This window comes from Spermophilus citellus, assembly GCF_964194105.1.
Source record: "Spermophilus citellus genome assembly, chromosome: 1".
NCBI classification, from domain to species: Eukaryota; Metazoa; Chordata; class Mammalia; order Rodentia; family Sciuridae; genus Spermophilus; species Spermophilus citellus.
The window spans coordinates 220761476-220779339 of record NC_138182.1 but is presented as its reverse complement, the minus strand read 5'-3'; the positions used below and the strand labels follow the sequence as shown (position 1 = coordinate 220779339).

General features: G+C 35.2%; 1 protein-coding gene across 4 annotated transcripts in view; it reads left to right on the top strand.

Moving 5' to 3' along the window:
- The window catches only part of ATG10 (autophagy related 10), a 300282-nt gene that overhangs the window by 157825 nt on the left and 124593 nt on the right, over positions 1 to 17864 (top strand). For all 4 annotated transcript variants that reach the window (XM_081294504.1, XM_081294501.1, XM_081294502.1 and 1 more), the window contains one exon: positions 13070 to 13208. In XM_081294504.1, coding sequence (XP_081150630.1) covers positions 13070 to 13208 — 139 coding nt within the window. The remainder of the gene's footprint in view (positions 1 to 13069; positions 13209 to 17864) is intronic.

The following is a 17864-nucleotide window of genomic DNA, read 5'->3' as shown; positions in this document are numbered from 1 at the left end:
TGTTAAACCATCCGTGCAACTCTGGAATAAAACCAATTTTATGTGCAATCTTCTTAATATACTGTGGAATATGATTAGTTACTATTTTATTAAGAATTTTTGCATTTAAGTCCATCAGGGATGTTGATCTGTAGCTTTCTTTCTTGTTGTGTCCTTATTTGGGTTTGATATGAGTATAATACTAACTTCATAGAATGAATTTGAAAGTGTTCCATACCTTCATGTTTCATGGATTAATCAAACTATAGGTTTTTAAAGATTTCTACAAAATATCCCAGTGAGCAAAAACATGATGGAATATAAAACAGTATAATCAAATCTTTCAAAATTTGGCTTTCCAAATTTGAAATTAAGGACATCATTTTAAATGTGGAACTATGTTAGCTATTATTAATGATGACTGTCAATGTCTGTGTATGTTGTGTCTAATGATAGTATGAAGTGATTGTTGACTAGCAGCACCCTTTGAAAAGCAGCCAGAACATGAAGACCAAGCTCTTCCAAATGGAGAAGAGGATTGAAATATAAATTATGATTTGCTAAACACAACCAGTGATATATTTCTTCCATGTGAATTACTGGATTTTTTATTCATTGTAATCATTAAAATCACCTATCAAAAAATGGGAAAAGAACTGAATTCAGACCTAAGAAATGCTATATCATAATCAGGATTTCGAACAAAACGAAAAAAAATTGCATATTTGATCAAGTTGTTCTCATTTAAATATTATTGGCAAAATATTACCTGAACCTTAAGAACTAAAATAACTTTCTGTCTCTATAACCCTTTATTTGTTGTTGGATTTACACTTTTGGAACCCAGACATCTTTGACTATGCACAATTTAGACTGGGGATTTTATTCAGGAAAAGAAAAAATCACCTCTGACTCTTTAGACTCAGAGTTAAAGCTGCTGCTCCCAGTGCTGGAGCAAGAGGCAGAACTATTGGGCACATCAGATCCAGCCATTTGGTTTCCAAGTCTCTGACCATTTAGGATCATGATCAGGTCTGGCATGCTGCTCAGCAGTCCTAGTTCTAGAGCCAGGTACCTGAGGAAAACCAAGTATCTATGTGCTCAATTATAGGTTACATATATGTGTGACTATTTTGAGGTGCTAACTTTTCAATGGCTACCTTCAAATCACTGTTTCTGCAACTTTCTTCCACCACAACAACTGGCCCAGAAATCTGAGAGCAAAATGGGCAAGGTCAGTGGGGGGATGAGGATGAGGAGCTAAACAAGGTTGTTTGTTACTGAGAACAAAGAGTTGAGTGGGAGTGTTACTTCTATCAATACCCACAGCATCACCTAATTAATTATTTTGAAAATATTTTTCCATGATCTTTTGTATTATATTTAAAAATTTTCCCTGTTAATAAATTTTATAATATACACAGTATATGACATAAATATGAGTTCATAATTATTCAAGAGGTAAATATACATGTTAGGGATGAGTAATTAATATTTGGAATCCTAGAATCACAATCAAAAACATTTAGAGACCTATGTAGAATCAAAATGGCAACTGTTTATATTCATTCCATTTATTTATGTCATTCAACAAATATTGAGAATGCCTACTGTTTGCCAGGACCTGCTCAAGATGCTTGGGATTTATGAGTGAATAAGACAGACAGAAGCTCACTCACATTCCAAATGATATATGTGTGCTGTGTAAGAAAAGCTTTTCCATGGCTCCAACCAGATAAGGCCCCCCAGATGCATCTTACATTCTTATAGCACTTGCAACACTCCAATTAAATAATTGGTCATACAGTGATTTGCTCTAGCTGTAAGCTCTTTGAGAGCAAAGACCATAACTGTTTTGTTTGCCAACAATATCTAGAGCCAGCACCATGCCTTTCACATGGTAGATGTTCAGTATTACATTAGTTGGATAAATGTGTACATGTGAAGACTGCACACATGCAAGCAGATGCACGTATGTACACATATGTATATGTGTATGTGTAAAACTTAGAAAAAAGCTTGCTGGTGGCAAAAAGAAATGCAATGAGCAGAAGAAAGTACAGGCAGAGACTTTTAGTGGGCTGCTGCAGTAAGTTTGTTAGGTAGAAGCTTAAGTGACTGCAGGTGACATGTGGGAAAAAGTCTATGTGATCAGAATTGGGCAACCTAATGAACTTGGACAAAAAATAGTTCCTAAACATCTGAGTAGGTGGTATGCTCATTGAACTAAAAATAATTCTTGGGGCAGGGTGATTAAGATATTCTACTGGTCAGTTGTCCATAAAACTAGTATACTTGAAAGAACTGTAATAAAAAAAAGATTAAAATCTCACAAATAAAATTTATAGGTGAGGTAAAATTATATACACACACATACACACTCACACATATTTCTCAAATAGAATTTGTTATAACTGTGATTTTTTTTTTCTTTTTGGTGATATTGGGTATTGAACTCAGGGCCTCGCACATGCCAGGCAAGCACTTTACCACTTAGCCCCAGCCTCAGCTCATAATTATAATTTTATATTTATCTGTATGATTATTTGTTTAATGTGTTTCCTCAGATTTGGGTATGATATTGCTATTGTTCTCCCTCTTTTCCCAGATCCTAGGACAGTCTCTAGAACAGGGATTGGCCAATGATGATGGCCTGCTGCCTATTTTTATACTGCCTACAAGCTAAGAATAGATTTCATACTTTATATGGTTAAAGAAGAATCAAAAGTAGAATATTTCATGACACATTAAAATTATATGAAACTTAAATTTTAGTGTTTATAAATAGCATTTTGTTGGAACAAAGCCACATTCACAAATTCACATATCATCTAGGTTGCTTTTATGCTATAGTGGCAAAGTTGAGTGGTTTTGACAAAGTCACAGAGTATATAAAATTCAAATACTTACTTTTTGGCCCTTTAAGAAAATATATGGGGGCCCTTGATCTAGAAAACAGAAGGTACCTTATAATATTTGTCAGATGAATGAATAAACAAATCACTCTTCCTACTATGTAACAGGTATTTCTACATATCATCTTGTTTAATATACATCAAACAAGGGAAATATGAGAAGGTGTAGAAACAAGTGAAGAAGCTGAGGAGCATTCCATAAGTGACAGAGTCAAGAATTCAACCCAAGTCCAACTTCAAATCCCATGCCATTTTCACTTCTGTCTATGCTGTACTTCTTTAAAATCTAGTTTTTTATCTGAGATTTTTAAAAATATTTATTTTTTTAGGTGTAGTTGGACACAATGCCTTTATTTTATTTACTTATTTTTATGTGGTGCTCAAGATTGAACCCAGGGCCTCGCACATGTTGCATGTGCTAGGTGAGCATTCTACCACTGAGCTACAACCCCAGCCCTTATCTGAGATTTTGAATGTCCCTTTTACCCCAGTAGAAAAATGGAGACTTAATTTTGCTCCCCTTTCTGCTGAGATTGTATTATTTAAAAGCAAAAACCACATCTTTGTTCTAGCACAAGCACAGTGTCTGGCACTTGGTAGGTATTTGTGGAAATCTAAAGGATTCCCTAGGTAAAAAGCAAGTGAACAAATAAACCCCTCTTCACATCCACATAATTCAGAAACAGTTTTGAGGTTAGGGAAGGAACAAATGCTTTCTCCCAAAGGTTCTTTAGAGGAGTTCTTTGGAGAGTCCTACCTGTGATTTATATTTGTTTGTTTCTTCTTGGCAGGAGCTGGGGTTGGGGTGGGCGGTTGGTTAATGGGGATGGAACCCAGACACTCTACCACTTAGCTATATCCATGCCCTTTATATATTTTTTTTTTTTTAATTTTGAGGCAGGGTCTTGCTAAGTTTTTAGGTTAACCTTAAACTTGCTATTCTCCTGCCTCAGCGTCTCAAGTCACTGCAGTTATAGGCCTGAACCACTATGCCTATTCCATGATACTTCTTATGTACCTGCTTTAGGAGTCACAGCCCTACAAAATGACTACAAACCTTGCCTGTTGATCTGTTTATCAAGACCTTATCATTTTTACTCTTTGACAATGAAATTTACTCATTTCTGGATCTGAATATAGAAGTTTATTCAGATAAACTTTGCAGTTTATACATCTAGACATTTAAAAATCTCACTTGTCTAATTTAGGATAGTACTATCTTCCTTTACAAAATGGCTTCAAACAAACTGCAGCCCATTTGATTTAATTATCATCATCTTTACTAGGGCTTAGAATTTCGTATCCCCTCAGGAAATTTAATGTAACATCCTGAGATGAGAAAAAATGCAAAAGTGGAAAAAGTTCACCAAGTGGAGACAGGTCCTTTAATAAGGTTCTGCTTCCAGCTTATAAAAATGCAATAAAATGAAATTAAATAGAGCCTCAGATGAAGTTACAGGGGTAGGTAAACTAATGTCTATGGGTTGCAGCCTATTTTTCTACATAGAATGACATTGGCATACAGCTGTGTCTATTGTTTACCTGTTGCCACTGGCTGCTTTCATACTACAGTTTCAGAGACCTTATGGCCCACAGTCTAAAATATTTAATGTCTGGCCCTTTAAAAAAAAGTCTGCAGATCTCTGTAACTGGGGCTATTTAAAAAAAAAAATAGAAGAACTAGGATTGTTTAATATGAAAAAGAGAAATCTGAAGATAATACATTTCTTCGTATTTTTGAGAGGATATTATGTAAAATAATGATGACTCTTGGTTCTTAATTTTCTGCAAGGATAAATCTGGTGGAAACTGATTTACCCTGTAGCAAGGTAACCAAGAAGAATTTTTTAGCTCTGGAGTTAAAACATAGAATACCTTATAAGTCAAGTCTCACACATTGGTGGTTACATGCATTGTACAAAATTTATTCCACTTTGGCACCCTAAATTTTACTATTAATGATTCCTGTTGATTAGGGTTATTAGTCACATATCTGCTGTTGAGTATAGTAATTGATAAAGGAATAACCTACTAAGCCATTAATGGCCATTAATACTTCAGCAAGAATAAATTAATCAATTAGAAGGAAAAGGGAAAAATGAGGGAGTGTTTTTGGAGAGGCGCAAATAAAGGAAAGAAGCAGTGAACTGTGAGGTAGGTGATGGTGGAAGACCTAAGTTGGTGGTATGCATTGTGTTCCCTCTAAGAGGGGAGCAAATCAGATAACAGTGCTCATGAATGGCTAGTGAAGGGAAACTGGCTTGTGGCATAATTTGACTTCTTGTTCACAGGGCTTCCCTGACTTTAGAATTCCATAGCTGCAGAATCCCTTTGTACTCCCATAGAGTGCAAGGGCAAAGAGACAGAGTGGACACCTCCATATGTAAGTGAGACAAGGCTACTTGGAATAGTCCATTGGACATTCACATTAACATCATCAGAACATTTTTAGTAGGTGGGTTCTAATGTTCCACTCCACAACTACTGAAACAGAATTTTAGGGGTGGAGCCCAGGAACACATCACTTTAAAATCTGATGGTTTGGGCAGAGTGAAAGATCCCTAAACTTTGAAACTGAGAGTTAGATTTGTGTTTTGGCCAAGTTTCTTAGTTGCTGGGTGACCTTGTTTTTTTTTTTTTTTTTTCCTAGAGCAAGGAACAAAGGACATAACACAATCCATAGCTTTAGAAAAACTAAAAGCTCTTACAACTGATACTGATGTTTTCTCTTCAGGGTAATTATGAAGAGAAAATATTTATGGATTTGTGAAGCTCAGAGTACCTAAAAATCTTTTCCTCTTCCTTTAGTCATTTATGATTCACATGAGGAATTTCTGATTTTCAAATCCCTCATCTTGCTAATTCTTTCATGTTGAAAGGTAGGGTCTCCTCATCTAAAAGTAGATGAGGAGACCCTACCTTTTAAAAAGTCCTTCTCAGTCATTCTGTTATTTTCTAGGAAAACAATGATATATATTAAAGTACTAATTTCCCTTAACATACACTAAGTGCTGTTAAGCATTATTACTATTTTCACATGCCAGACAATCTGTGTTCTCCTGCACTGAATCTGACAGCCTTCTCCATGGAAGCACCCTCCACTCAGCCTGTTTGCTAGCTGCCCAGCTCCAGGCATTAGCTGCCTTGCTGACTCCTGTGTGGTCTTAAAGGAAACAGGGCCTAAGAAGCACAATGGAGCCAGCTGCAAACATCCAGAGAACTGACAGATGTGCTCTGGTAGGTTTCTGTGTCCCCTCCCTCTTGCCTTGCCCTTGAGCATGCCAGTCTGCAGAGGAGGATTTAATCCTGCACAGGAGACAGATTCTTCCTCTCAGTGGGAATCTACATAGGCCATGCTGATGCTAATTCACTCCCTTCTGATGTAGCAGAGAGAGCAAAGCAAAGAAAGGCACTTCACTTTTTCCTTTTTTAAAAATCAGCAGCAGTGGTGATGATATTATTGGTAAAGGGGGAACCTCACTAAAATGCTATTGTGGGGGTCATCTTGTGACCACTGTCTTTCAGTGTTGCCCTATATGCTGTCAGACCTATGCCTGCCTTGTGTGGAGCACTTTCTTTATGTATCAGGTAGAACATTTACAGTTGCTAAGAGAATAGCATGGCTTGCAAAAGTTCTTGTGACCGTCACTTACTCAAAAGCCACAGAAAAAAGTCACTCTAGGAGTTAAGAAGGAGAAAAAGACCACCCTATGGAAAAATAATGAGCCATAGAATATAAAGGTGCTAGTTACTTAAGTCCCACAAATTATTTTTATAATTCACTTAATATTATAACAAAATTCTTTTGTTTTCTTAAAAATTGATTTTTTAGTGGGTTTGTCAAAAGACTTCATCAATCTTTATCACTTTTGGGAATATTAAATGGATGTTGGCATAGGAAATCAGCAAGTGAAGCATTTATTACACAGTACCAATTCCACTGTGGTTAGGAGGTTTGTATGTCCACTCAGATATAGCTAAACACTGGCCCAGAACAAGTGCTGCCCCAAGAAGTCTCATTGTCATCTTGGCTGTGATTCTACCCGACTAATAGTAGGTTTGAACTAAAGACCTGGCTGGTGAAAAATAAACAAATTGACTCTTTTCCTCAAGGAATATTATGAATAAAGCTCATTACTTATGTTTGCTCAGTAATAGTAATAGAGATTATTAGTGAAAAAAAAAAAAGATTTTCTTCTTTCAATTATTTTTCCCTGTAGGATAAATATAGATATAGATCTCTTTTCCAAAACCCAATACACACTATTTGGGTTTGCTTTTAATAAAATATCTACGAAGTGTCTTCAGCATGATACCTATTTAATGGGATTTACTTGTAAAGCTTAATTCATATCAGATTTTCTAAATGAGAGATCACTGTCAACTTATTGTTAATTGAATTCAATAAAATCAAGGTTTCTATAATTAATGTGAACCACTTAATCTTTTAGCTCCTTGAATGAATGTAATTTTCTAAACACAGGTATCCTCTCATTTAATTAAACAGCAACATTTTGAAGAAATTGAACATATTGTGACATCTTTTTCAATAATTATTAATATTAAATATACTTAACTTTTAAAAACCACATAATAAAAGAAAAATAATAAAATATTAGCAAACTAAAACTAATATTAATATTGATATTATGGTTTGAAATATCAGTACAAATTAAGATAGTTATAGTTAAGAAGTGGCATAGTACAGTACAAATAGCAATTGTTTCAGTGTTAGTAGACTTGAGTTTTAGGCCTGCTAGTGTTTATGACCACCTAGGTGGCACTGGTTAAACTAGCAACTTTTCTGAGACTTCTTTGTATCTCCAAGATAAGAGTGTTGGGCTTGCCAATCGTGGTGTAATCCTAGCAGGCCCATAATCCTAGAGACTCTGGAGGCTGAGGCAGGAGGATCACAAGTTCAAGGCCGGCCTAAGCAGCTAGTGAAGCCCTAAGCAACTTAGAACCTCTCTCAAAATAAAAAGTAAAAAGGACTGGAGGTCTAACTCAGTGGTAAACTGCCCCTTTCCAGCATCCTCACCCCCCCAAAAGAGTGTTGGCCTAGATGGAAAGATTCAGGTTCAAGTTCCTTTTATTATTAAATTTATCTGATTTTATATACTATAACATGGTGTCAGAATATTTTTACCTTTTTTTTAATTTTAGAGAATTTAAGTATTTATAAAAATTGATAGAATACTACATTGAGTACCCAAGGACCCATGGAGCAACCCCAACAATCATCCCTCTTTAACCACTTTCATCTACTTAATACTCTCCAGTATTTTTTTATTTGTTCTACTTAGTTGTATGTGACAGTAGAGTGCATTTTGATATGTCATACATAAATGAAGTGTAACTTTTCATTCTTCTGGTTGTACATGATGTAGAATCTCACCGGTCATGTAATCATATATGAAAACAGGGTAATAATATCTGATTCATTCTACTATCCTCCCTACTCCCAACCTCCCCTCCCCTCCCTTCACACTCTTCTGCCTAATGCAAATTACCTGTATTTTTCCCTAGCCACCACCTATCCTAATTGTGAATTAGCATCTGCATATCAGAGAAAATATTCGGCCTTTGTTTTTTGGTGATTGGCTTATTTCTCTTAGCATGATATTTTCCAGTTCCATCCATTTATAAGCAAATGCCATAATTTCATTCTTATTTAAGGCTGAGTAATATTCCCTTGTGTATATATACACCACATTTTCTTTATCCATTGAAGGGCATCTAGGTTGGTTCCATAGTTTGGCTATTGTGAATTGAGCTGCTATAAATATTGAGGTGACTGAGTCACTGTAGAATGCTGATTTTTAAGTCCTTTGGGTATAAACCAAGGAGTGGGATAGCTGGGTCAAATGGTGGTTCCATTCCAAGTTTTCTGAAGAATCACCATACTGCTTTTCTAATTACTTGCACCAGTTTTCAGTCCCACCAACAGTGTATGAGTGTCCCTTTCCCCTGACATCCTTGCCAACATTTATTGTTCCTTATATTCTCCCAGACATTGGAGTTCCTTTATTAACATGATCCTTATGCTGTCCATATTCTTAGCACATTGAGGTCTTAGAAATTTATTAAGTTTTTAACAAGCCTCAAATTGCATATTTCTTTGCTTTTGATTTTATAAATCAATTCTTGTAAAAGTGCTATGGATTTGCATGTAGTAAAGAAGTAATCAAAAAGATCCCATGTACCTTTTGCCTAGTTTTCCCCAGTGATAACTTCTTATAAGACTGTGGTGTAATAACATGTCCAAGATATTGACATTTATATGGTAGACATGCTCTTACTTGGGTCTCCACAGTTTTCCTTGTACTTGTGTGTGTACTTATATCTATATAATTTTACCACAAGTGTATTCAGTTCCATCACAAGTATTTCTCATTTTGCCCTTTTGTAACCAGACACACCTTACTCTACCCCCTTGACACCAATCTACTCTCTGTTCTTTGTTTAGAAAATTTCTCAGTTCAAAAATGTTTTATAAGTGGATCCAAATTATATTTAACCATTTGGGATTGATTTTTATTGCTTATCATAATTCCCTGGAGATTTGTGCAGGTTTGTGTGTGTGTGTCAATGGTTTGCTCCTTTTTATTGCTAAATAGTGTGATATAGATGTACCATAGTTTGTTTAACCATTGACCTGTTGATGGATATCTGAACTGTTTCAAGTTTTTGGCTCTTCTGAAAAAAAAAATATGAACAGTTAAGTACATGTTTTTCAGTTTTCTGGGAAAAATTCCCAAGAGTGCAAGTGATAGGTTGTTATGGTAATTATGTTTAGAGTTTCAAAAAACTAACTATGATTTTCCAGAGAGGTTATGCTGTATTATGTTCCATCCAACAGTATATGTATGATATAGCATCTTCATAAATATTTGATGGTATCATTTAAAAAAAATTAAGCCATTCTGATTGAAAAGAGAATAAACCATAGATACACCCCTAAACTATGATAATGGTAATATTTAAAATCCATGGGGAAAAGATAGACTATTGGAAAGCATCTGGGAAAAAATCTACTTTGTACTATATACAAAAAACAAAATTCAGATGGATTAATAATGTCAATGTTAATTTAACTTGTATATAATAAAGGAATTTAACATTTTTATAATTATTAAGAGTAAGATGGGACACAGCAGCCTGCTTTCTATTGAAGGCATGTAACTCAGAAGGTGTAAATAGAAAATACATAGATTTGACTACATAAACATTTTTAAAACTTTATGATAAAATTATAATAAACCAAGTTGGAAGAAAACTGGTGCAGTCATATGTACTTATGTTCAATAATAACTTATTTTTGATACATGAAGTGATTATATAATTAAACAAGAAAAACATAAACAAACTAAATATAAAAAAAGGTAGGCAGTGGATAAGAATAAGCAAATTATGGAAGATACAAATAACTAATAATTGTAGAACTAGATGTTCACCTTCACTGGTAATCAAAAAATTAGAAATTAAAACAAAAGCTTGACATTTTAAAATTCATTAAGTAGACAAAAATTGAAAGCATAATATTCCGTATTATTTTTTGGTTTTTTGATATTTAAAATTTTTTATTAGTGCATTCTAATGATACATAATAGTGGAATTCATTGTGTTATATTACTATTCAGTATTAATTGCATAGGGAAAAAGGACATTCTCAGACATATTTTTTAATAGTCTAAATTAACACAGTCATTTTCTAAGGGCAGATTGGCGGTATGTCTTGAAATTTAAAATACACATACTCTTTGATACAATGATTTTGCCTGTAGGAGCACGTGCCATAGAAAAATAGAGGTCTATAAGGGTATATGAGCTAGGATATTCATTGCAGCATTATTTGTAATAGGAGAAAACTGTATAGTCAACATAAAATATCTAACAATATGGATATGTGAAATAAACAAGAATAATCATGACATAGTCATACAATAGAATATAGTAAAGGAATCAGTCTACAGCACTGACATGACAGCAGGTAGCAGAATGGCCATACAGTATGGTTTGACTGGAGAGTGCAGGGTGGGGGAGGTGTGTATGTGTGCATATGTGTTTGTGTGCCCCAAACTAAAAATGTCTAAAAAAATGTACACTAGCTTATTAGAAATGATTACAAATTTGAGGTAGAGAAGTGCTAGGATGAAGAGAATTTCACTTTTTATTTTTTATATTTGTGCAGTGCAGTGTTTGAAATTATTATTATTATTATTATTATTATTATTATTATTATTACTATGTGTATTAGTGAGCTTTCCATTGCTGTGACAAAATGCCTGAGAAAAGCAACTTGTAAGAAGGAAAGATTTATTCTGGCTTATAGTTTCAGATGTTTCTGTCCATGTTTCCTTGACCTTTGGGCTTGTGGCAACGCAGAATATCATGTCAAGGAGTATGTGGCAGAGGAAAATACTCAAGTCATAGTGATTGGGGAGTGGGGTGGTGGTTGTGGGAAGGGACAGGCTGGGGTCCTAATATCCCATTAAGAGGCATTTCTACATTGACATAACTTTCTTCCACTAGATCCCACCACCTAAGGTTTCTGCCATCTCACAACAGAGCTACATACAGGCTCGTGACCAAGCCTTCAATACACAGCTTTTAGGAGACATTCAAGATCCAAAACAAAACACCAGGATATAATTTTATATGAAAAAAATGTGCTGTATATGTGTAATAAGAATTGTAATGCATTCCACTGTCATTTTTTTAAATCAATAAAAAAAGAAAAAGAAAAGAAGTTATAAAGAATCTGGATTAAAAGAATTGTTGTAAAGATCTAGATACTCATGCCTAATGAAAATTAAAAACAAACAACAAACAAAAGCTTCTTTCTTGACACTATTAATTTTCTGTGTCTGGAATGTTTATTTTAGTGATATATCTCTGGTTATTTAAATTATTGTATTTAATTGATAGTGTTTACTGGGATTTAGTGAAAAATATTTTGTAAATATCTCCTGTTGTGATTTATCCATAGTAATATCTCTTCAATGAACTGACTGTGAGCAGGGAATTAGTAAAGGAGACACAGATCTGGAAAGCAGTCCTGGTTCTACTTATCTCTACAGGCAGCCTTATTTTATATTGATAAAGTTTGAAATCTTTCCTATTGTTCGTTGTTGCTGTTATTGCTTTAATGAGAAGCAGAAACAAGCCAAACTCACCTGTTTCATTCCTTCAACTAAAGTAATTTCAAAGGAAATTCTTTAGCCCATATAAATAAGTGCCTGTGGATGGAATCAGACTCTAATTCAAAGAGTCCAATTAATTTCTTCTAAACCTTAAGATCCTTTTGTTGTTGTTGTTGTTGTTGTTTTGAGATGGAGTCTGGTTATGTTGCCCAGGCTGGTCTAAAACTCCTGGGCTCAATTGATCCCTCTGCCTCAGGCTTCAGAGAACCTGGAACTATTGGCACCAGCTGGCCTGGCTCAAGATACATTCACAAGAAACCAGCATGCATTAAAAAAAAAATCAACCAATAAGAATAATTAAGTGCGAAGTGAAATGACTATCCTACTTATAAAACCCTGCTTAACTTGACATTAATGTTTGCCATCTACTCTATTATAAATCAAGATTTGTTGTGGAACTATACCAAAGATAGCACAATAATGAAGAAAACAGAATCATCAGGATTTCAAATATACCTAACAAACTCAACCTCTTGCAAAATAACTTTCTTATTCAAAATGGAACTGGGAATTGTTCAGCACACAATGAATCATCTTTTGGCAAGTACAATAGAATCTTTAGGGACATTTCACAGCCTCTCATTCAATTGTTAGGATGTTTTTAACTTTCACAGGTAGGGAAGAAGGTAGCTTGTATAGCCCTCATCTTGTTGCTAAAATTGTACAGTAAAGATTTTTAGTGTTGCTGTTGCAAAAGATCTTTTTTCCCCTTCCTGTTTCTTTACCCAGAGCTGCTTTGTCTACCCAAAACAATCTGGAATTACTTACTGCTAATGTTTTCTGGTTTTACTATTTATCCAGGACTCAAATGTTAAACATTAATATGGGTAACTCCCTTTTCCTTACCTCATAGTCCTATATTTATTTAACTGTTATTTTGCAAAAAGGAAATTTCATCTTACCCTTTCCATGTAAGTACTGTTTTTTTTTTTCCTGACCAACGCGTTTTGTTTTCTTTTTGCTTTTTTTCAGGAGGTTTTAGAGGTACCCTTGGATGATGCTGAAGTGACGGAGACTGCAGCAGCATCTGAAGTGATTAAATATGAATATCATGTCTTATATTCCAGTAGCTACCAAGTGCCTGTACTTTACTTTAGGGCAAGCTTCTTAGGTAAGACCATTTCTGAAGCTAAAAGTAAATTCATAACATTTACATATAAGGCAGAATGCATATTTGGAAAATCATTCTTGAGAGGAAAAAAAAATAGAGTTAAAAATAAGAAAACTGTGGGTGAGGTAAGGTTTTACCAGTAAATTTTCTCATGCTTCAGAAAGAGAATCAAGACTTCAGAGTGAATGATATCATCCCAGCCTTAAGTCTGATCTTCAGAATCTTGGCCTTCTGCCTGAAGTTGACTAAGCCCCCTGGCCCTTTTTCTTTACTTTAAACAAGTAGGAACAACTTAAAGCTACAAGGTTTATTTACTTCTAACTTTACAGTAAGATTTTCTTTTAATCTCAAGTGATCCCATTAACTCAAAAGCCCCTATGCCTCCTTCCCCCAAAGCTAGTGATTATTTCGAGAAATGTTTATCAATTAGCTTAAGCCGTATTTAAAAATAGAATGAACATTTCCTTTGGCCATCTATACATCTCCAATGCCTTAGCTTCCTGTGATGCTGTTATTCAACTTGTTCCCCTGCCAAGAAGGTGGAACACCCTGTCTCCTTGGGGGCCTTTGCTAATAAAGCTTACTTAATCAGCAGCCACATGGAGTCCTTACCCTGCAGTGCAGCTGAGACTCCCTCTCAATGTCCACTGCCTGAACCAGGTCAGCATTGGGACATCCTGCCATGTGGTTTAGGGACCACACAAAGCTCCCTGTCCAGCCCGCCCCCTACCCTATGACTCCTTTTATGTATGGACTTATCAGAAGCACTTTGCATTTTGAACAGCCTTCTAACTTTTTCTGGGTAGCTAAGACATCTGAATTTAGCCAATGATATTTTATTTTTAATTAAAAAGTAGCTTAAGCTGCTTTGAATGTGTATTTGGTAGATTTAATCACTTGCTGCCTTATATTGTTTAATGGTCTCTAATTTTGCAGTGCTGGCGGTTTAACAAGCACTTAGGATTTAAAACACAAGAACAAATTCTTATAGACTCCCTGGTGAGAAGATTTTAATCTGAGGTGCAGTTCCTAAGAACTGACAATTTGGGGTAAATTTTCAACATGGGACATAGGAAATTGAGGACACTGATAGTTTACTAATTCACAAACTCTTCCTGCAGATTTATCTGTATGATTGTTACCAGCTTTTAAAACACTGACTTTATTGTCATTATATTGAGTTTGGAGCCCAGGGGTTAAATGGAGATTTCTTGTCAGTTAACTGTGCTTTACCAAAATCAGGAGTTATATTCATTACTTGGGTGGGAGTGGAGGGGAATGTCTTTCTTGGATCTGCTTTGCAGTGGCTCTGCCTTGTACCTTCTAGATTGAAAGACAAGTCGAGGCTGCAGGTAGAGGAAATAGGGCACTACTTCTTCAATACTGTACTTTCATATAATTAGTATTCACCATAAGCAGTTAATCACCAGAGAAGAGCTCCCAGAGACAAAACAAGTTGTTTAGCTTGTCAGCATTAGGGAATCGGAGGTGTTGAAACATGACTGCTTCTAGCTAGAAGTGGGTCTTGCCGAGGCTGGTGGATGAGCTCATACGTGTGCTTTGCTCTTATGTGCCAACAGCTCCCCTTACAGTACAGCACAGTAATTGTTCCTGTAAGTCCAATTATATTTTAATGACATTAGTATATTTCCTCAAATCTTTTCTTCATTATGATTTTCTGTTCTTAAAAACATACAAGCATGCACAACTAGTTGTCTTGGATTTTGTTTATATACTTTTAAGATGCCCTTCATTTATGCCTAATAAGAGAAAACCAAAACAAGCCACATATTTTGTGTGGATACATTTCTCCCACCTCTAATTCTGTGTTGAACAGAATGGGTAGTAAGAATTTTAAATTTTATTTCAGTCCAGAAGGCATTCAGTACTTACTTGCTTAGATACATTAAAATATCAAATTTAATTTTTACAAGGCATAATGTAGACAAGCATGAGTATGGTTCTTTTCTTTATCAAATTCTAATAATTTCTTTTTTATTTTCCTCCTAACTTAAACTCGTGGGTATCCTAAAAAGGTATAACCCTTTGCTCTGGAGCTGTAATTTTTCATTTATTCTCCCCAGTCCATTTCCTTTTTCTTTGATATGTGATTACCCTAGCTCCTCATTTGTTTGTCAAACAAATCTCTGACAGTGTAGTGAATGGATTCCTGATGTCTTCCTCTTATTCCAGGTCCAGATTTTTCTTTGTCTCATTCTAAGAGAGTTCCGACCTAGAAAAGGGATGATTGTAAAATTTTTCGCCCAGGGGTCTTTTTTGTCGTCGTTGTTGTTGCTTCAAAAATAGTTCACTTAGCCTTGTTTTTGATACTTAGAATTTTGTTTGCCTTTGATTGTTAGTAAAAATTAATTTATCTTTGCTCTGAATTTTCTTCCAGTATCTTTTCTTTTAATAGGAGAAGCAAACCAAGTAGTAAGTAGTTTCCATTTAAATTTGCATTACCCTTTCCTTTATTTGTTTTTTTGTTTTTTTTATGGTGCTGGGGATTGAACCCAGGGCTCTGTGCATAAAAGGCAAGCACTCTACCAACTGAGCTGTATCCCCAGTCCTACCCTTTCCTGTATCAACTGGCTTAGATTTCAGAAGAAATCTTTATTCTACTTCTTGAAATGTAAATTTATTGAACTATGAGTTCTTCTTATTCCTATATATGATCCAGTATCAACCAGGCCAGTTAATGCCCAAGACTCAGCTAACATGCCACCTACCCTTGTCCCTCCCATGTCTTGGCATATCATCTCATACTGTATATTTTACCATATGGCAAGTTGCACTATAACTGAACTATTTATTTATTTATTTATTTATTTATTTATTTGAACCCTATATGGTGAGATATAAGGTGAGATTTAAGGAAAAAGAGTAATGAAGGAAATTGATACTGAGTACCAACAAAACTAGAAGCTATGTTTATGGCTAGCTGTGTGTTAAATACTTAGATAACACTTTATAAGCACTTAACCGTTTTGATACCTGCAATATCAAATATGGCATAGCAAATATTTATTGAATGAACCAATAATGAAGAATTTCTAAACATTTCTGAATATAGCCAAAAACTAAAATGTTGTGATGGTGCCTTCTTCAGCTGCTATGATGGGTTCTAAGAAGGAAGGAATGCTATTGTCCCAGGAGACCCAGGACCCAAACCTTCTATATATCTTTACTGTTTAGTTTGATACTTCTCAAATACTATACCAGTAGTGGACTAAGAAAAATGGAACATCTTAAGGGCTCAAAAGTGAATATCCAAACCAGCTGAGAAGCCATTCTGCTACTTTTTTTTTAATTAAATTACTTATTTATTCTAGCCATTCTGCTTCCATAAACACATATTTTCATTTGATCCTTGAAGACATACAGCCAAATTCAAATGGCATTCTTCTACATGCCTCTCATTTCTACTACTTGGGCCCATAGGAGCTCAGTTCCCAAGGCAATAGCATACATTTAAGGGAAGATAGACGCCTTTACCAGTGTTGTATTCTTCTCAAACAATTTTTGTCATTGTAGTTTTGGAAGAAATGGTGGAACACAGTTAACTTATTTTTCCATTCAGCAATGAGTGATAAGTAAGTGCTCTTTTGTTTTTTGTTTTAGGACAGAGGATTGAACCCAGAGGTGATCTACCACTGAGCTATATCCCCAGTCCTTTATATTTGTTATTTTGAGACAAGGTCTCACTAAGTTGCTTAGGGCCTTGTTAAGTTTCTGAGGCTGGCCTCAAAAGTGCAATCCTTCTGCCTTAGCCTCCTGAGTTGCTGGGATAACAGGTGCATACGGCAGCACTCAGGTCTTTTTGAAACACAATGTATTAAGGAATTATTAGTACTATGCCAAAGCCTCCTATCTACTCCCCATCATTCTTATCATTCCTTGGCCTTTTAAATTCCATTTTGCCTTTGGGGCTTGGATTCTATCAAAAGTTTATGGCAGAAGCTAGAGCTGTAGCTCAGTGGTAGAGCACTTGCCTAGCAAGTATGAGGCATTGGGTTCAATCCTCAGCACCACATAAAAATAAAATAAAGGTGTTGTGCCCATCTACAACTTAAAAAAAACAGTAGAAGGGTAGTAAAAAAATCTTAGGCATATACATAATGGCTTAACAAGAGTCCTGGGCTTAAATATTTTTCCTTTACAATATAATGAGAGAATTCTAAATTTATTTCCATTTCAATTCTGTTTTATTTCTTCCCTGTCTCTTTTCCTTTGTTCTCAATCTCTATTGAGAAATGGACCAAGTAGTTCTTCTCATTTTCAAAATATTTAATTCTTTGGCTGACATATGGGTTCTTCTGGGGAGCTGTTTTGACACATTCTTTAATTAGTCAGAAAGGCTGCTTGTGAATAGAGAAGGAAACACTTCTTACATTCAGCAACTGAATGTCTGTTTACTGTAGGCCCAGAAAGTCAGAGTATAGAATTAAAAAATCTTACCTGGTACTTCATGTGAAAGACCTGTTTGCTTGTTTTAGGGTGCTCAAGGAGAAATAGGGTGAAAGAAATAGCCACAGAATAAATCCTTCTTAAAGGCAGTATGAACCAAACCAATTTAAAGGAAAGAGGATAGAGAATAATGGAAAGTTTGGAATTTAAATGGTGTAGAAGTCATCAAGTAGGAGGAAAAGAGTTGTT